Below are 17870 nucleotides of genomic sequence, written 5' to 3'. Positions count from 1 at the left end.
TTGTAGGGTCTCCCATTGTAGGTCAGTTATTGTAGGGTCTCCCCATGCCAGTTTGTTATTGTGGGGTCTTCCCTTCGAGGGTGTCATTGTGGGGTCTCCCCACCTCAGTCTGTTACTGTGGGGTCTCCCCTTGCTGGTGCGTTATTGTGGGGTCTCCCCACGTTTCTTTGTTATTATGGGACGTCCCAGTAATTCTTTGCCATTACGGGCTCTCCCCATAATGGTTTGTCATTGTAGGGTCTCCCCATGCCAGCAGGTGCCAACACACCTCACACTTCACCTGCTGCTCTCGTGGGGAGGCCTGGGTGCCTCGGGGGGTCCTGGCTGCCCCACCCTGGGGATGGCACGGGGACAGCAGGGGTCAGTGTCCCCCTGTGTGTCCCCAGATTCAGGGACAGGGGGTAGAGACTGTAGGGACAGGGCAGGGGGGCAGGGAAAGGGGTGCTACAGCACGGGGGGGTGGTGATGGAGTAATGGAGGGGTGTCAGGAGATGGGGTGCCTGGACTGGGAGAGGGGGTGTCAGGTGAGGGGTGTCAGTGTTGATGGAAGGATGAAGTGCCAGGATGGAAGGGGATGCCAAGCAATATGGTGCCAGGACACGGGAGATGCCGGGGAGTGGGATGTCAGAGTAGTGGGGGAGGTGCCAGGAGATGGGGTTTCAGGATGCCAGGGAATGGGGCACCAGGAGAGTCGGGAGGTGCGAGGGGATGGAGTGCCAGGTTAATAGGAGGATCCCAGTGGACGGGATGTCAGGATGCCAGGGGTTGGGCTGCCAGGGGAGCCAGGCAATGGCGTGGCAGGGCAGGTGACTGGGATCCAGGGTGATACGGGGGGGCCAAGACATGGTGTGCCAGGCCACGGGATGGCGGGACAGCAGGACGGGGTGCCGGGGGGATGCTGGGGAGGGGCGGCGGGGCGGCGGGAGCGGGTGCCGGGCGTGCCGGGACACCCGTTCCCCCGCTCTCCCCGCTGCCTGCCCGGCGCTATTTGAAGTGGGACAAGAAATGCTCCACGGGATATCTCGGGGAGTCGATGCCCAGCCCCTGGCAGAGCCCCAGCAGGCGCTCGCAGGCCTCGGCCAGCGTGGCCCCGGCACACGCCACGCTCAGCAGCGGCTCCTCGTACTCCCCGGCTCCCTCGGGCTCCTCGAAGAGCCGGTTGAGACGGACGAGCCCACGGCCGTGCAGCTCCCGCAGAGCCTCCATGCCCCCGCCACCCGCCAGGGTGTCGCCGTGCTCCGATGCCAGGCACATCACCCCGGCCAGCTGCGTGCGGGCCGCGGGGCGGGCGGGCAGCACGGGCGGCACTCCCAGCGCCACCAGCACGGCGGCCAGCAGCAGGTCGGGGCCGTAGACCTCACGGATCCAATCGCGAAGGTAGAAGCCCCCCATGCGGGGGTTGATCTCCAGCAGGCGCGGCCCCGCCGGTCCCAGCTTGAGCTCCACGTTGAAGACACCGTCGCGCAGCCCGCACGCCCGGCAGCATTCCAGCGCCGCCCGCACCAGCTGCGCCTGCCGGTCGGCGGGCAGGCAGGAGGGCAGGCAGGCCGCCGTCTCCAGGAAGGCGGGGACACGCGTGGGGCCGTTATCCGACACCCACGCGCCCAGCAGCCGCCCCTCGAAGACCACCAAGTCCACGTCGTGCTCGGTGCCCGGCACGTACTCCATGAGCAGCATGGCGTTGCCCCAGCCCAGCCCGATGCCCGGGTGATCCGCGTCGTCGCGCAGGTCCCTCCAGAGCCGGGCGGCGTGAGCGTGGCACTGCCCGGCGTCCTCCACCAGCCGCACGCCCACGCCGCCCGCGCCGAACTCCAGCTTGGCCACGGCGGGGAAGGGCACGGAGCCCGCCGCCCGCTCCACATCGCCGTGGCTGCGCAGGCGGCGGCAGGGCACGGCGAAGGCGGCGGGCGGCGGGCGGCCGCGGCGGCAGCGCTGCAGGTGCCGGTGCGTGCGGCTCTTCTGCTTGGCCACCCGCACGGCGGCGGGAGCGGGGCCGCGGAGCCCCAGCCCCTGGCACACCAGGGCCGCCAGCACCACGCAGTCGTCCCAGTAGGAGAGGCACGCGTGGGGCCGCAGCCCCCGGGAGCGCAGCAGCTCCAGCACCCGCTCCGCGTGCTCCTCGTCCCGCCGGTGCTCCCGGCTGTCGTAGGGCAGGAAGGTCTGCACCAGCCCCGCCGCGAAGTGCTCCGGGTCCGACTCCACCAGGTGGATCTGCGGCCCCAGAGAGACGTCACCGGGGGACAGCCAGAGCTGTCACCCCACGCCCCCGCCACCCCGAGCCCGCTGCCGGCCCGAACCCCTCACCCTCAGCCCGTAGTGGCGGGCCGCCTCCCACACGAAGCTCTTGCTGACGCCGCCGGCCCCGATGAGCAGGATGTCCTTGCCCTCGACCAGGTGGCACTGCGCCCGGTGCAGCATGGCCTCGGCCAGCAGCCGCGGCATGTCCCCGCGGGGCTCGCCCACGCCGCGCCCCATGGCCTCGGCCAGCGCGCAGGTCTCCAGGCACCGCTGCCCGTTGCTGGCCAGGGCCACCAGCTCCAGCGCGTCATCCATGCAGGCCAGCAGGAAGTCCACGCCTGGGGATGGGGATGGGGACCGTGACACCGGGCTCGGTACCGCGGGTTGACCGCGGGCAGCGGCGGCATCGCCCGCACCGTGCTCACCCAGGATGTCGGTGCGGGCACGGCTGCCACCGCGCCGCCGCGGGCTCAGCTCGGCCTCGCTGGCCAGCAGGGCGGCCGCGGCGGCCTCGGTGGCCTCCCGCAGCCTCGTGGCCAGCGCCTGTCGCTGGCTGGGGGCCGCCACCCCCCACTGCCGCAGGCTGGAGTCCAGGCCCTGGGGCAGCGCCGCGCCGTGACGCACCGGGCTCTCCGCGCGTCCCACGGCGCAGGCCACCTGTGGGGACACGGCGACACCCGCGCGTGTGTGGGGACACCGGCTGCCACCGGGGTATGGGGATGTTGGCTGCCAACCCATAGCCTGGGGACGCAGCTGCCACCAGGGCGTAGGGATGTGGGGTGACACATTGAGCCGAGGCACGGATGTGGATGGCCACCAATCTTGGGGACACCCAGGGCCACCAGGCACATGGACAGGCACACAGGGCATAGCACACAGATTGCCACAGCCTGGGCACAGGACTGCCGCCATAGCCTGGGGACATACAGGGCCACCGGGACATGGGGACAGCCGTCGTAGGCTGGGGACACACAGAGCCGCTGGGGTGTGGGGACACGCCGTACCTGGCAGAGCTGGGGCCGGTCCCCCCAGGACCTGCAGACGAGGGTGCAGATGCGCAGGGCCATGGGCAGCCGCGGGGCTGGGCTGCCTGGGGGGCAAGGGACAGGGCAGGCACGGCCGCCACGCTGGGACAGGGTGGCCCTGCCCAACCTCACCCTCCTCTGGGGCCTTCTGGGACTCCCTGTGGCACCGTGGTGGCCCCGGCCAAGCCCAGCCCCAGGGATTGAGGGGTACAGCATGGCCGCTGTCATTCCCAGCCCCACGGGACTGTCAGGAGTCAAAAGGGGTCACCCCAACACCCTGCTCATCCCCAAGGGACCATGGGGGTCCAGGGTGACCTTCCCCACCTCTCCTCATGGGTCTGTGGGGGTCCAAGGTGGAAAACTGTCCCCCAACCCTAACCCAGGGGTCTGTGGGCATCCGGGGTGACCCTCGTGCCCTCCCCCAGGACTCCAGTAATTTGGGTACCCCGGTGGCCCCCACTCCCCTGCCCTGGGCTGCGGGGACCCGTGGGACCCCGGGGGACTCTTCCCCCCCCCTCCCAGGGTGGTGGGCGCCCGAGGGCGGGGACCTTACGTGGGGGGGGCACGGGCAGGCGGGCGGTGGGCACCATGGCCTCCAGCAGGACGCTGTCCTCCTCCGTCAGCCCCCGGAGCCGGGCACCCACCGCCTGCGCCACCGCCGCCCCCTCCTCCTTCCTGTGGGTGCTGCGGGTGCCTGTCCCCCGCCACCGCCACCCCGCCAGCCGCACCACCACCTGCGTGCACCTTCGTGTCACCCCGTGCCACCTGGTGCCACCCCAACAGCCAGCCCACCACCTGCGCGCGGCCCCGCGTCACCCCGTGCCACCCTACCTCCTGCACCCCCCAGTGCCACCCGGCTGCCCTCCTAACAGCCACCCCACCACCTGCGTGCACCCCCGTGCCTCTCCGTGTCCCCCAGCGCCACCCGGTGCCACCAACGCCTCCCGTGCCCACCTGGCCGTAGGGCTCCATGGCGGTGCCCCCCAGGAAGGCGCCCACCTCCTCCTGCACCAGGCTCTGCTGGCCCTGGGGGTCCTCCAGCCGCACCAGCCTCACCCCGGGGGCCGCGGGCTCGGCGGGCAGGTCCCCCCTGGCCCCCAGGACAAAGGCCAGGGTGGGGGGCACAGGCAGGTTGGCGCGAGCCGCCAGCACCCAGCGGGTGACCAGCGTGTCCTCGAGTCGGTGGGCGAGCGGGACCGAGCCCCCCGTGGGGCAGTCGAGGTCACGGGCCAGCTCGCCCACCCAGCCGCCCTCGGGGTCCCCCGGCGCGAAGGTGCCCGTCACGTAGTTGGCGCGGCGGGGGGGCACGAAGGTCTCCAGGGCGCTGTGCCCCCCCACCTTGAAGGAGACGCCCCGGGAGAGCAGCAGGGACCAGGCGCCTGGGGACGTCTCCGATGGCACCCGGCTGGCCCAGGTGGGGGACAGACACAGCACCACGGCACCTGCGGGCGGGCAGGGAGGTGGGCGGTGGGCACCCCGCACCCCAAACTGCCCCCCATGGGGGTGGTGCTGAGGGGAGGGGGGCACTTGCTGCTGAACTGGTGTGTACTGGGATTAACGGGACGCAGGGGGCTGCTGCCACCCTCCTCCCCTGCCTCAGTTTCCCTCACAGTCCTGGTCAGGCAGCACAGGCGGTGTGGGGATCCCTGCTGTTGGCTCAGGGGTGTCTCATGCGGGGTGAGGACAAGGGGACCACACCCACCTGGGCAGCGGGTGCCACCCTCCAGCATGACAGGCAGGAAGGGGGTGGGGGAGCCCAGGATGCAAACAGTCATGTCCAGTGGGCCATATCCTGCCAGGAAGGGAAGGGTTAACAGCCCCGGGATCGGGACCCTGGCACCCCAGTGTGGCTGAGAACCCCAAAACCCCTCGTGTCCCTAGCCTGGCACCATATCCTCATTGCCACCCTTATCCCTGCCACCCCCGTGTCCCAGCCTGGCACCGTTCCCCTATCCCCACCCCAGTCCCTGCCACCCCCGTGTCCCAGCCTGGCACCGAACCCACATCACTGTCCCTGCCACCCCCGTGTCCCAGCCTGGCACCGAGCCCACATCACTGTCCCTGCCACCCCCGTGTCCCAGCCTGGTGCCGTGCCCCCCGTGTCCCCAACCCGTGCGGGGCTCCGCGGAGCAGTCCAGCGTGGGGGGCAGCCCCTCCTGGCACAGGGCGCTCTGGAGCCGCTCGTAGGCGTGGGTGGCACAGTCGGGGTCCCCGCTGTCCCCGGGCACTTCGCCATCGGGGGCCTCATCCTCCAGCCAGCCCGGGCACAGCGCCTCGGGCCCTGCCCACTCCTGCTCCTCCGGGCTGGGCACCCGCTCCGGGCTCGGCTGGGACGTCGAGAGCTGCGGGAGCAGGGACAGGGCTGGCACGGGGCTGGCACGGGGGTAAGGGGGTGGCACGGGGCTGGCACGGGGCTGGCACGGAGACAGACCCGGGTGGGCACGGGGCGGACACGGGGGGGCCGGCACAGGACACAGCGGGTGCCGCTGCCCACCCGTGGGGTGGGGGCGTCGGGGTGCTGGGGGGCTGCGGGCGCCGGGCACGGCGCCACCGCCTCGGGGACAGTGGGGCAGTGCCAGCCACCGGGGCCGCCAGCTCCCGGACAAAGCGTCCCCTTGTCCCCGCGGGGTCACGCGGCGGGTGGGCACAGCACGCCGCGCTGCCCGCTGCCCCGCGCCAGTGCCCGGCACCGCCGGGATCCCGGGATGGGGCACCCACCTCCGCCCGGACCCCCCACCCGGGGGCCACTCACCATCCTGGTGACAGAGGGGCTGCAAGAGAAGGACAGGCAGAGTCAGTGCGGCTCCCTGGGGACCTGCCACCCCTCCCCGGCCGGTGCTGGGAGCCCCAAGCCCAGCTCCCGGGGGGCACCCGTCCTGCAGCACCCACCAGAGCCTGGCACCTTTTCTGGGGCACACCTCGGTGCCAGCTCCGCTGCCTTCATGTTGTCCCCTCAGCGCTAGTCTCAGTGTCCCCACACCGACCCCTCGGTGCTAGTCCCTGTGGCCCCAGCTCGTCCCCTCTTTGACAGATCTGGTGGCCCCAGATTGACCCCTTGGTGCCAGTCACGGTGGCCTCAGGTTGTCCCCTCGGTGCCAGCCCCGGTGGCCCCGGCACCTCCGGCTTAGTGTAATCCCGTGCCAGCTCAGCACAGCCGGGGGCACCTCCCCATCCTGGGGGTGCCAAGGTGCCCTGGGGGTGCAGACCCAGGGACCGGGGTGTCCCCACCCCCCGGGTGCCTTCGCTCCCAGCAGGTGCCCGGCAGAGCTGGGCACAGAGGGAAACTGAGGCACGGAGCTGAGCTGTGCCCGCTGGCAGCCAGGATGTCCCCAAGCCCGGCACCCGGTGACAGCGTTAGGAGACACACGGCTTGGTGGCGTGGCACAAGGACCCCCCAAAACCCAGTCACGGGGGTCCCTCAAGGTCCGCGCCCCCCCAGCCTCGTGATCGTCCTGTCCCCCTCCATCCCCAGCTGGGAGGTGCTGCTGCTGTCCCCAAGCTGGGACAGCTGTGTCGCCCGGTACCTTGGGGTGGGAGCCGTGGCCTGAGAGCGCGCAGGGGACGAGCGAGGACTCGGGGACGCCTGGCACAGGGGACGCCGGCCGGTCTGGCCTTTAAACCCCCCCCGCGCCACCCCGGGGTGCCAACCCCCGGCCCCGTGCCCCGGATTAGGCGACACAGAGCCGCATTGTCCCCTCTGCCACCTCGCGCCAGGCGCTGGCACCCCTGTCCGTGTCCCTGTCCCCGTCAGTAGCGAGCTGCCTCAGCGGGAGCCGGGGGGCGGCTCAGCCCGGCCGGGTTCTCCTGTCCCCCTGTCCCGCGTCCCCTGGCTGGGCACGCCCCTCGTCCTCCCCCCCGCCCTGTCCCCCTGTCCCCAGCTTGGCGGAGCTGCCAGCACGCACGTCCCCCGGCTTAGTTCCAGCTGCCCGCGGCGTCACTGTCACTGTCACCGTCACGGCCACCGGCCACCAGCGCGGCTGCCGTGCCGCAGAGTCCTGCACGCGCTGTCACCCGCCGCCTGCCACCCGCACCACCCCCTGCACCTGCCACCCTCGTTGTCACCTGAACTGTCACGTGCGCCCTGTCACACACAACCCACCACGCACCGTCACCTGCACCATCACCAGGGTCTTGTCACCCGCACCTGTCACCCACACTGTGACACCGCACCATCGCCGCCACCTTGTCACCTGCACTGCCACCTGCATCTGTCACCCGCCACGCACATCACCTACCTGTCACCTGTACTCTGTCACCCGCACTGCCACCCAGACCCCATAACCTGCACCGTGCCACCGCACCTTCACCTGCACCCTGTCACCTTCACCGTGTCGTGAACATCATCACCACCTGTCACCGGCACCGTGTCGCAGGTGTGCACACGCACCGCGACCCCCATCCCGCCGCTCCCGCCCCCCGGCACCGGCACCCCCAAACCCACCCAGACCGCCCCCGCTGCCGCCAGCACCCACCGGTGCCGGTGCCGGTGCCGGTGCCGGTGTCTGTCGGTGTCGGTCTGTCCTGGTGTTGTCGCACCCGGCAGCGGCTCTGCTCGCTCCGGTCCCGGCGGTGTCGGGGTCTGGCGGGGTTTCCCGGTGTCGGTCCCGGTGCTGTCGCAGCCCCAGCAGCGGCTCTGCCCGCTCCGGTCCCGGCGGTGGCGGCGGCGCCGTGTCCTGCTCGGGCGGGGCGGGGCGGGGCGGGACCGGGGGCACCGGGGGGACCGGGACACCGAAGGGGGTGGCAGAACAAAGGGGGCAGCGGGGGCGAGGGTGGCGGAGCCGGGGTGCCACCGCCGGGAGACGGGGACAAGGGACTCGGGTAGGGAGCGGGACAAGGGACGGGGACAGGGACGGGGATAGGGGACAAGTGTTCCGGGGGCAGGGACGGGGCCAGCCCGGGGTCACCCGGGGCCGGGTGTAAAACTGACACCGCGGAGCAGAAATGTCAGGGCAGGCCCCGGGAGCTATTCGCGACCTCCCCGCACGACATGGAATGGGACCCAGGGAATGGCATGGCGTGGCAAGGCATGGCACAGCCAGTGTGGACAGGGGACAGCCACGACCCCATCCCTGCCACTGCCACCGTCCACGAGCGGTGGCACAAATGTGTCACCCTCCCCCGTGTCCCCAGTGGGGACACGCCCTCCGGGGTGTCCCCCGGGACCTCAGCGTGGCAACAATCTCCCAGCAACCACCCGGTGCTGCTCTCGACGGTGTCCCCAGAGTCCTCGGGCGGGGATATCCCTGGGCTCTACCAAGCATCATGTCCCCTCGTGTCCTCCCGTGTCCCCAGACTGTCCCTGCGCACCCAGGACCGGGATACAGATGTTCGGTTCCCTCTGTGTCCCCTCCTGTCCCTCGCAGTCCCGGGAACCTCTGTCTATCCTGAGGCTGTTCCCCTCCCTCTCCCTCTCTATGCCCGTGCCCCCAGGCCCAGGATACGAGTCCATGTGCCCCGTGTCCCCTTGCCCGAGCTCTATCCTGTGTCCGCCTGCCCGGCTTGTAGAGCACAACACAGGATGTCGCCTTTCCCAGGACGTCCCCCGCTCCAGGGAAGTCCCTCTGCCCGGCACGTTCTCCTTTCCAGGGAAGGCTCTCTGCCCGCGGTGTCCCCTCGCCCGGGAATATCCCGCTGCCGCGGTGTCCCGTTTCCCAGGACACGTTTCTCTGCCCGGGGTGTCACGTTTCCCGTGCTCGGAATGTCGCCCTGCGGAGGGTGTCCCCTCCCCGCGGCTGTCCCCGTGTCCCCCGTTTCCCCCGGGGCCGGCGGGGCTGCAGTGACTCCTCCGGGCCGGCAGGGGGCGCCGCGCGCGGCGGGGCCGCTCCGGGCGGGCGCGCGGGGCGGGGCGGCGCGCGGGCGGCCATGGCGGACACCGAGAAGCTCAACCTCGACTCCATCATCAGCCGCCTCCTGGAGGGTGAGCGGCCCCCGCCGCCCCCCCGAGCCCCGGGACACCCTCCCTCCGCTCCCGGAACCTCTCGGGGCCGGCTCGGGCCGTGTTCCAACGCCGCGGGGGGAGTCCCCGGCCCGGGCCTGGCGGGGGCGGGTTAGGCCGCGGTGGTTCGGGGTGGGGGTCAGGGCTGGGAAAGGTTTTGGGGGGATTCCCATGGGGTCTGGGCAGCTGGAGGTGAGTCCCGGGGACGTGGGGGATATGAGGGGGGATCCTGAATAGGTCTGTGCCCCGCGGGAGGGGGCTGGAGGAAATGGGGGGTTCCCAAAGGGTCTGTACCCCGCGGAGGGGGGCACGGGAGGTACTGGGGGGCTCGAAGGGTCTGGGGGCTGGAGCTGAGCCTGGAGGGCGTAGGGGATATGGGCAGGGAGGGCTGGGACACGCACAGCAGGAGTTCCCCTGATCTTGGTGGCGCTCTTGGTGTCCCCGAGCCCTTGGGGATCCCTGATCCTGTTCTCTGTGCTGGGAGCAGTCCAAGGGTCGCGGCCGGGGAAGAACGTGCAGCTGACAGAGAACGAGATCCGCGGGCTGTGCCTCAAATCCCGGGAGATCTTCCTGAGCCAGCCCATCCTGCTGGAGCTGGAGGCACCCCTCAAGATCTGCGGTGAGGCCTGCATGGCTGCTGGGCGCACTGGGGTGGCATGGGGGACTGCAGGGTGCCACTCACAGCCTGTGTCCCCTCCCAGGTGACATCCACGGGCAGTACTACGACCTCCTGAGGCTCTTTGAGTACGGGGGCTTTCCCCCTGAGAGCAATTACCTGTTTTTGGGCGACTACGTGGACCGGGGCAAGCAGTCCCTGGAGACCATCTGCCTGCTGCTTGCCTACAAAATCAAGTACCCCGAGAACTTCTTCCTGCTGCGGGGCAACCACGAGTGTGCCAGCATCAACCGCATCTATGGCTTCTATGATGAGTGTGAGTGCCGGGCTGTGCCCCCCAGAACCCCGTTGCCATCCCTGGGCTCCCCCTTTCCCGGTGTCATCCCAGTGCTGTCCCACACTGACCCCACCTGTGACCTCCTTCCCTCCTTGCCATGTCTTCTTGCCCTTCCTCAGCGTCCTCCTGCCCCCCCATGTCCTGCCCACCCCCAGGCTGTCCCCAGGGTCACCTCCAAGCCCCCTTTGTGCCCCGCAGGCAAACGAAGATACAACATCAAGCTCTGGAAGACCTTCACCGACTGCTTCAATTGTTTGCCCATTGCTGCCATCGTGGATGAGAAGATCTTCTGCTGCCACGGAGGTGGGAATGGCCCTTCCCAGGGGTTTGGGAGGGCTGGAGGAGGGGTGGGGTCTCCGTGCTGAGCTCTGGGGTGCCCCTTTCCCGCAGGGCTGTCCCCAGACCTGCAGTCGATGGAGCAGATCCGGCGGATCATGCGGCCCACGGATGTCCCGGATCAGGGGCTGCTCTGTGACCTGCTCTGGTCCGACCCCGACAAGGACGTGCAGGGCTGGGGGGAGAACGACCGTGGGGTCTCCTTCACCTTCGGGGCCGAGGTGGTGGCCAAATTCCTGCACAAGCACGACCTGGATCTCATCTGCCGGGCGCACCAGGTACCACCGGGACCCCCGGATACTGGGGACATGTGGGTTTGGGTCTCCAGTGGGTGTCAGGTGGTTCTACCCCGAGTGTTTCCCCTTCAAGGGCAGTGTGCACCCCAGGAGTGTGTGGGTTGGAATTCTGGGCGTGTTTGCCCTGGGATTTGGATATTTGCCTCAGCATTTGGGTGTTTGCTCTGATGTCAAACTATTTGCCCAGTGGGGATGAATAGTCACCCTGGGATGTGGCTGTTCCTCCCAGAGGCTGGATAATCATTCTGGAGATGGATATTTGCCCTGGGGCAGTGCGTGTTTGTCCCAGTGCTGGCTGTTTGCTGCAGGGAAGGGAGCATTCACCCTGCTAGAGAGGGCTGGATTTCAGCCTGGGGGACTGGGAATACTGGGATAGTGGCCACGGGGGGTGGATTTTTGCCAACCCCGTGCCCCCCCCCAGGTGGTGGAGGATGGCTACGAGTTCTTCGCCAAGCGCCAGCTCGTCACCCTCTTCTCGGCCCCCAACTACTGCGGCGAGTTCGACAACGCCGGCGCCATGATGAGCGTGGATGAGACCCTCATGTGCTCTTTCCAGGTGAGCCCAGGGAGGGGAAACACCCCCAGTTCCTGCTGGGAGGGCTGCAGGGAGTTCTGCCCTCCAGGGCAGTGGAGAGCCGAGGCGGGGGCTCACTGATTTCTCTTCCCCCTTCCCCCGCAGATTTTGAAGCCGGCCGACAAGAACAAAGGCAAATACGGGCAGTTCAGCGGGCTGAACCCCGCCGGGCGCCCCGTCACCCCTCCCCGAAACTCTGCCAAAGCCAAGAAATGAGCTGGGAGCCGCCCCTGTGCTGCCCACGCCCCCCAGCCCCCCGCCCAAGCATCAGGTCGCTTTTCTTTCGACTCGTTTTTTTATTTGTAGGATCCTGCCCCCCTCCCGCCACGCTCCACCAAAGCAAATCCAGGCCCAGGGCAGGGAGTGCTGGGGCGAGGGGGGAGCCCAGAGCCCAGCCCTGGGGTGGCAGCGGAGGGGGGGGCAGGAGGATTTTTTGAGGAATAAACTTGTAATGGGTCACTGGGGGGTGCCTGTCCTGGTGGTTGGATGGAGGCTGGGGCTGGCAGTGACTCGGGGCTCAGCTTTCTCCATCGCTGTCCTCCGCCAGCACCTCCTGGGTGGTGGCTGGGCCAGGCCTCCCTGGTGTCATCACCGAGCCAAAAAACAGGGAACGAAACTGTGGGGAGAAATGGAGGGTTCAGGAAGAGGCTCTGCCCACCCCCTGCCCCCAGGCACACCCATCCCTCACCCTTTTGTGCGGGGGGGTCCCTGGCACAGCTCCTTCCTCCTCCTCCTCCTCCTCCTCCTCCTCCTCAGGTTTGCTCTTGGCTGGCCGGGGGATGTGCAGGGAGAAGGTGGGGCTGGGGGGCCCCTCAGAGCACCCCTCGCTGGTTTCTATGGCAGCCATGTAGGACTCCAGGTCATCGGCAAAGTCGTCTGACGGGGCGGGCAGGTGGGACACGCTGATGGGGACAGAGCAGGATCAGGAATGTTCACTCTGCTCCCTGCCCATGGCCGCTGGAGGGCTCCTCCGGGACTTACCCATTGGTGGAAGGGGACTGGGAGCTGCTTTCTGTGTCAGAGAGGGTGGCCAGCACCAGGTGAACCTCCAGGACAGTGTCATCCAGGGTGAAGATCACCGGCCTGGGGACACAGAGGGGCTGAGGGGGTGCCAGGGACAGGGCTGGCAGAGGGTGGGGACGTGGTGACCGCTCCTACCTGCCGGGCTCGTCAAAGTGGATGGTGAGGGGCAGGTTGGAGGCCTCGGCAAAGCTCAGCAGTCCCTGGGGACAAAGGGGACGGTGAGGGGAGCCTGGGGGTGACACAGGGCTGGGGGCCTTGGGTGGGGACTCACACGGAATTCCTTGAGGCAGAAGGTGATGTGGGAGCCCGGGGCCACGGCCACCGACTGGAACTCCTCCTCAGCCAGCCACAGCTCCGTCACCATCGTCTTGCTCAGCTCTGGATGGGAGAACGGGGTGGGTGGGGGGCTGGAGGGCACCCCGAGGTGGGGAGGGGGGCCTCTTACCCTGCAGGACTCACCTGCTTCATCCTCCACGTAGTTCCGCAGGCTGATTTTGCCACCAGGGCCAGCCCCCAGTGTCACCTCAGCCAGCGTCAGGGGAAAGTGGACCACAGCCTCTGCCAGCAGCCTAGGGGCACAGGAGGGGGCTGAGCACCCCAAATCCTGAAGGGTTGGCTGGAGTCCCTCCTTCCATCCGCCCTCATGCCACTCTGCCCGCCCCAGTGCCACCCCCGCGGTGTCCCCTCACCGTGCCGGGGCGCAGAGGCGGCTGGCACAGCTCTGGGTGTCGAACACGGCCTGCAGCCGCTCGCACTCCTGGAAGGCCAGGTTGTGTGTCTTGGTGACACCTGGCAGGGGGGACAGCGGCTCAGCAGGGCAGGATGCGGTGCCAGCACGTCCCCGCTGTGCCGTGTCACCCCCCGGGCCTCTCCCCGCCCGTACTCACCGTATTTGCAGTGGAGCTGCAGGACCAGGCGGCTGGCACGGGGCTTGAGCAGGATCAGGCATTTCCCCACCGACTTCTCCAGCGAGGGCAGCGAGCGGAAGATGCCCAGGAAGGACTGTGGGGATGGGTACGGGGACTGTCACCTGCCTGGGGCCCCTGGAACAACGAGCAGCTCTGGGGGGGAGGGCCCGGGCAGGGCACCGCACCTTCATGTGGACTTTGCATCGGAAGAGCTCCGTGTCGGGCCCGGCGCTGCCCGGCTCGTACAGCTGGAAGAAGAGCGGTGCGAAGAGGAAGGAGGCGAAGGCAGAACGGGAGGAGTTGACAGCACGGAAGGACAGCTGGGGGGGACACAGCCACGCTGTTGGCACGGAGGGAGGCGGGCACAGGTGCCCCCAGCTCCCACCCAGCCCCCCCGGTGCTGCGTACCCCACTCTCGGTGGGCTCCAGGTAGAGCTCGTCGCCGATGCGGGACAGGGAGTGCACGGCGCGGCCGAGGACTGGGAAGGAGAGGATGTGGGAGTGAGGCAGCGCTCCCCGGGCGGGCCGCGCTCCCCGGGCCCCCAGGCCCCGCTCACCTTTGACGTTGCCGCCGGCGATGACACATTTCATGGCACCGGCACCGGCACCGGGCGGGCACGTGGGGGCCCCGCCCCCGCCCCCAGACCCCGCCCCTCAGCGGAGCGTGCGGGCTAGCCACACCCCCAGCGGGCTCCGCTCGGGCCTCGCCGCCCCCCCGCCGCGTTTGTTGTTCTCTCCCCGCCCCGCCGGTGCCGTCCCTCCCCAGCGGCCCCGCGGGGTGCCCCCCTGCCCCGCTGCCCCGTCCCTTCCCGGGGGTTCCGGCCGCTGCCCCGCCGCGCCCCGCCGGTGCCTTCCCGGCTTCCCGCGCCCGCCCCCCAGCCCGCCTCCCCATTGGCCGGCTGCGCCGCCCCGCCCCGCCCCCGCCGCCAGCCGATTGGTCCGCGCTGAGGGGGCGCGTGACGGCGCGGCGCGATGCCCTCACGTGACCGGCGGGAGGGGCGGGGCCTCGGCCCCGCGGCGCTCGGAGCTGCCCCGCCGGTAAGCCCCGCCTCCCGCAGCGCGCTATTGGGTAGCGGTCGGAGTGACGCGCGGCTCAGCCAATGGGGCTTCGACGCGCCCCTCAGCGCGGCTCCCGGCGCTCAGCCCCGCGCCGGCTCCTTCCCGGGGCCTCCCGGCGCATCCTGGGGCTCTCCCGGGGTCGTTCCTGCTTGTGCTTCCCTGCACCCTGCCCCTCGCTTCATTCCCGGCAGCAGCCCGGGCGAGGTTGCCCTTCCGCCACACTGCCTGCACCTCCCGGTCCCTTTGCCGCTTCCCGCGTTCCCGGGGCACGGTGCTCCCCAGGAAGGGTGCGGCTCCCTGGAGCTGCTCCAATGCTTCCCGAGATCCCGGTGTTTCGGGTATCCCTGTCTCTCGGGATAGGGATTTTGGGGATCCCTATCTCCACTTCCATCGGGGAAGTGGAATGCTATAAGTTAATGCTCGATGGTCTCCATGCTGGAGGTGCTGCTTGCTGTGCATCCCATAGAATCATGGAATGGCTGGTGTTGGAAGGGACCTTAAACCTGACCCAGTTCCATCCTCTGCCATGGGCAGAGACACCACTAGAACATGTTGCTCCAAGCTCCATTCAACACTTCCAGGGATGGATTTTTGGGGGTGCCCCAGAATTCTCCACTGGGGATACACTGTAAATTCTGGGCTGGCCGGGTGTATCCATCTCAGAATGGTTTGGGTTGGAAGGGATGTTGAAGCCCACCCTGTCCCACCCCCCTGCCATGGGCAGGGACATTTCCCACCGGCCCCGTTGCTCCAGTGTGGCCATGAGCCCTTCCAGAGCTGTGACCCCGGCTCAGCCAGCAGCCTGTGCTCGCAGCCAGCCGGGAGCGACAGGCTCTGGAGCTGTGGCCTCGAGGGAGCCGGGGGATGTGGCTGTGAGGAACTCGAGTCGTGCTCACAGCAGGGTCCTCCAGCCGGCGCTGGAGCAGCCGCTCCCAAGTCCCTCCTCCCGGCCTCGGTGGCCGCAGAGCCCGAGCTGAGGGGCCCCGCTGTGGAGCAGGGCTGGCACCTGAGCAGAGGGAAATGGGATTGCAGAGCCCTTTTCCCATGGCTGTGTCCTCCAGGACATGGTGACAGCCTGTCCTCCTTTCCCTGTCTGGTGTGCTCGGTGCCTTTTATCCAGGATTTCGGACCCGGCTGCTGGCGGCATCCCCTCCAGGTACAGCAGCTCCTGCCCTGGTGGGGCTCCGCGGGCCAGCCGTGTGTCCGGAGCTGTGCTGGGATCCCTGGTGGGACTCCCGGGCCTGCCTTGGCCTGGGCTCAGGGTCCAGCCGGATCTGGCTCCTCCACTGCTGGGGTGAGCCCTGGCTACTTCCCTTCCTCCCAAGAGGAGGAGGAGGACGGGATCGTGTGGGAGCCTCCGTTCCAGCTCTGGCAGAGCAGCCGGGCTCCTCTGGAGCCGACATCCCCAGGAGAGGCTCTGGCCTCGGGGCTCGGCGTTTTATGGGGCTGCGGAGAGGACGCAGCTGGCTGCGGTCGTGACACACACACCTCAGTGGGGCCAGGGCCAGGCCACCCCTCCCTCCGCCCACCGGCACCGACCAGGGAACGGGCTGGATATGGGCCGGCAGCGGGAGCCTGGCAGCCCTCGGGGAGCTCCAGCACCGCCGGGCTCAGCTGTGCCCACGCCACCCCTCCTGGGGCTGGGGACTTCACCCAGGGATGGCAGGGAAGGTGACAGGGGTGTTCCCTCGCACCCGGCGGGCTCGGGGCTGTCTCCCAGCGTCCTTCCCGCTCCCCCGGCTTCCTTCCCGGCACATGGCACGGCGCCCTCGCCCAGGCAGCGGCTCGGGGAGACAGACGGCCACAGCTGGGCTCCTGCTGCCAGCCCGGCAGGAGGGGACACGCCGAGCCGGATGGCTGCTCCGTGCCCCTGCCCGCGCCCCAGGGGTGTCCCCAAGGAGCCGGGCGCTGCCGGAGCGGCGGGAGGGATTTCTGGGTCCAGTCGGTGCCCCGTCTCTCCCTCCTCCGGCTGCCGGCCGCAAAGGGCAGCAGTGGGAGGCCGGGCTGGGCTGGGATGGAGGTGAGCTCAGCTGCCCGCTGACGTGGCCCCGAGGGCAGGGCGGGCACGGCCTCACCCACGCGGAGCCGCGGGGGGCACCGGGCGAGGAGGAGGAGGAGGAGGAGCAGGATGTGGGGATGAGGCTTCCCCGCGGCTTGACCTGTCTGTGCCCTGTGCCCGCTTTGTCCTGCAGCGGGGGCTCCGTCCTGGCGCAGGGAGAGGGGCTTGGGAAGCCGGGAGCAGCTTCTGCCGGGCCACACTTCCCTCCTCCTCCTCCTCCTCCTCCTCCTCCTCTCCTGTCTCAGGTGTTGGCCCAGCGGGAGCCGTGGCAGCTGGAAAACTCCCCAGACCCAACCGCAGCGCTGGCTTTTGGGGACGGGAGAAGGCAGCGAGGGGCAGCCCCGCCGCCTCGGCAGCCTGGAGACCCCCGGGGACGGGCCGGCGGCTTTTCCCAACTGCTCCGGCGCTGCTGGCGGGATCTGCTGGCTCGGGGGGGAAACCAGATACCCTGCCCTGCGGCTGGGGGGGCGAGGGGGCCGGCCCCACGCCGAGCGGACCCCCCCAGACACGCTGCGAGGAGCCGGGCCGGGGCTCCGTCCAGCCGTGGATCGTTTGGGCATCTCTGTCCGACCCCTCCGCAGCCCCTCCGGATCCTCAGGGCTGTGGAGTGTCCCCCACTTACCCGGGGGAGGGGATCCAGAGCCCCCCTCGTCACCCCTGACATGTCTGCTGGGCGCGTCCTCATGGATTCAACACCAAATCCGCACTTCCCAAGCAATAAATCAGCCAGCAGCACGGCCGTGTGTGCTTCATCCCTACGGGGGGTTCCCAAACTGCTGCTAATGAGTTCAGCACCCAGTGTCCCGGTGGATTTGGGGAAAGAGGGTCCTGCTGTGCTGCGAGCAGGCACCCCATGTGCCGGAGAGAGCCGGGAGGATGCGATCGCAGCCGGGAGGGCTCGGACCTGGCCAGGGCCGGGGTCTGGAGTGGAAGCGAATCCGCCTGTTACCTCCCGGCCCTTCCCGGCGCTCCCAGCGCCTTTGTTTTAAACAAAGCTTTTTTTGGGGGGAGCCAGGACGTTCCTCTCCCCGCCGAGAGAGCCCCCGCGGCAGCACCCACTCATGGACGAGGGGCACGAGGGGAAGGGACGAGGGGCTCTGGCTGTCGGCTCGCCCCCTCCCCTCCGGCCGCGGCTCCGCTCGGCCCTGGGGGGTCTCCCCACGCCCCCCAATCCACCCCACTCACCCCCGGTGGGCTGCGGGGAACGCCGCGGTCATTGCCAAGGGCCCCGCGGGCGCCGGGACGGGGATTGTCCTAACGGGGGAGGATAATCGGGAAGAAAGCGGCTCTGGCACCCGGAGGAAAGGGGCTGGGGGGGTCCCTCCCCGTCCCCGCGTGGACCGGGGGCACCGGGAGAAGCGAAGCCCTCCCTCGGGACGGAAGGTCCCCCGGGGCTGAGCCGCTGCCGCCGCTCCGGGGGGCTCCGGTTGTGCCGCCGGGACCCCGCCGCGCTCCCCCCGCTCC

General features: G+C 69.5%; 3 protein-coding genes across 7 annotated transcripts; 1 reads left to right on the top strand and 2 right to left on the bottom strand.

The window, feature by feature from the left end:
* Positions 1–844: 844 nt before the first annotated feature.
* Positions 845–8140, bottom strand: CARNS1 (carnosine synthase 1). 4 transcript variants are annotated; one of them, XM_072929546.1, is made up of 10 exons: positions 7736–8140; positions 5982–6034; positions 5374–5605; positions 4966–5055; positions 4218–4705; positions 3817–3997; positions 3243–3328; positions 2664–2895; positions 2305–2576; positions 845–2211 (listed from the first exon to the last, which is right to left on the bottom strand). In XM_072929546.1, the coding sequence occupies exons 4-10, from the start codon at positions 5036–5038 to the stop codon at positions 985–987; spliced, it is 2559 nt and encodes an 852-aa protein (XP_072785647.1). In that variant the 5' UTR covers positions 5039–5055; positions 5374–5605; positions 5982–6034; positions 7736–8140; the 3' UTR covers positions 845–984. The 4 variants fall into 4 exon arrangements, with proteins under 4 accessions (XP_072785647.1, XP_041572412.2, XP_041572411.2 ...); XM_041716478.2 differs by having other exon boundaries at positions 6016–6034; positions 7736–8117; XM_041716477.2 differs by lacking the exon at positions 7736–8140 and adding an exon at positions 6788–6859 and having other exon boundaries at positions 6016–6034.
* An 898-nt stretch (positions 8141–9038) lies between these two features.
* Positions 9039–11816, top strand: PPP1CA (protein phosphatase 1 catalytic subunit alpha). Of its 2 annotated transcripts, NM_001245308.2 has the most exon segments (8): positions 9114–9180; positions 9686–9817; positions 9900–10130; positions 10350–10454; positions 10542–10765; positions 11205–11339; positions 11463–11565; positions 11620–11813. In NM_001245308.2, coding segments are annotated over 8 exon segments (1029 nt in total). In that variant the 5' UTR covers positions 9114–9125; the 3' UTR covers positions 11664–11813.
* On the bottom strand, positions 11634–14168 carry RAD9A (RAD9 checkpoint clamp component A). Its single transcript, XM_030273550.4, has 11 exons — positions 13846–14168; positions 13697–13767; positions 13474–13608; positions 13268–13382; positions 13070–13169; positions 12840–12949; positions 12652–12758; positions 12516–12580; positions 12339–12440; positions 12046–12259; positions 11634–11973 (listed from the first exon to the last, which is right to left on the bottom strand). The coding sequence occupies exons 1-11, from the start codon at positions 13877–13879 to the stop codon at positions 11875–11877; spliced, it is 1152 nt and encodes a 383-aa protein (XP_030129410.4). The 5' UTR covers positions 13880–14168; the 3' UTR covers positions 11634–11874.
* Positions 14169–17870: the final 3702 nt, after the last annotated feature.

The sequence above is a fragment of the Taeniopygia guttata genome, chromosome 5 (assembly GCF_048771995.1).
Source record: "Taeniopygia guttata chromosome 5, bTaeGut7.mat, whole genome shotgun sequence".
NCBI classification, from domain to species: Eukaryota; Metazoa; Chordata; class Aves; order Passeriformes; family Estrildidae; genus Taeniopygia; species Taeniopygia guttata.
Note: the sequence above shows the minus strand (reverse complement) of the source record. Positions and strands in the feature narration are given on the sequence as shown.

Bases quoted from the DNA above. Each gene is read 5' to 3' on its own strand.
- PPP1CA (XM_030273064.4), top strand. From the start codon at position 9,126: ATGGCGGACACCGAGAAGCTCAACCTCGACTCCATCATCAGCCGCCTC. The intron at 9,181-9,685 runs GTGAGCGGCCCC...TGCTGGGAGCAG, and splicing joins CATCAGCCGCCTCCTGGAGG to TCCAAGGGTCGCGGCCGGGG. The intron at 10,455-10,541 runs GTGGGAATGGCC...CCTTTCCCGCAG, and splicing joins GATCTTCTGCTGCCACGGAG to GGCTGTCCCCAGACCTGCAG.
- CARNS1 (XM_041716478.2), bottom strand. The intron at 4,706-4,965 runs GTGGGTGTGGTC...GCCCGCCCGCAG, and splicing joins GGGTGGCACCCGCTGCCCAG to GTGCCGTGGTGCTGTGTCTG. The intron at 2,577-2,663 runs GTGAGCACGGTG...CCCCATCCCCAG, and splicing joins TGCCCGCACCGACATCCTGG to GCGTGGACTTCCTGCTGGCC.
- RAD9A (XM_030273550.4), bottom strand. From the start codon at position 13,879: ATGAAATGTGTCATCGCCGGCGGCAACGTCAAAG. The intron at 12,950-13,069 runs GTGAGGGGACAC...CTGTGCCCCTAG, and splicing joins CGCCTCTGCGCCCCGGCACG to GCTGCTGGCAGAGGCTGTGG. The intron at 11,974-12,045 runs GTGAGGGATGGG...TTCTCCCCACAG, and splicing joins GGACCCCCCCGCACAAAAGG to TTTCGTTCCCTGTTTTTTGG.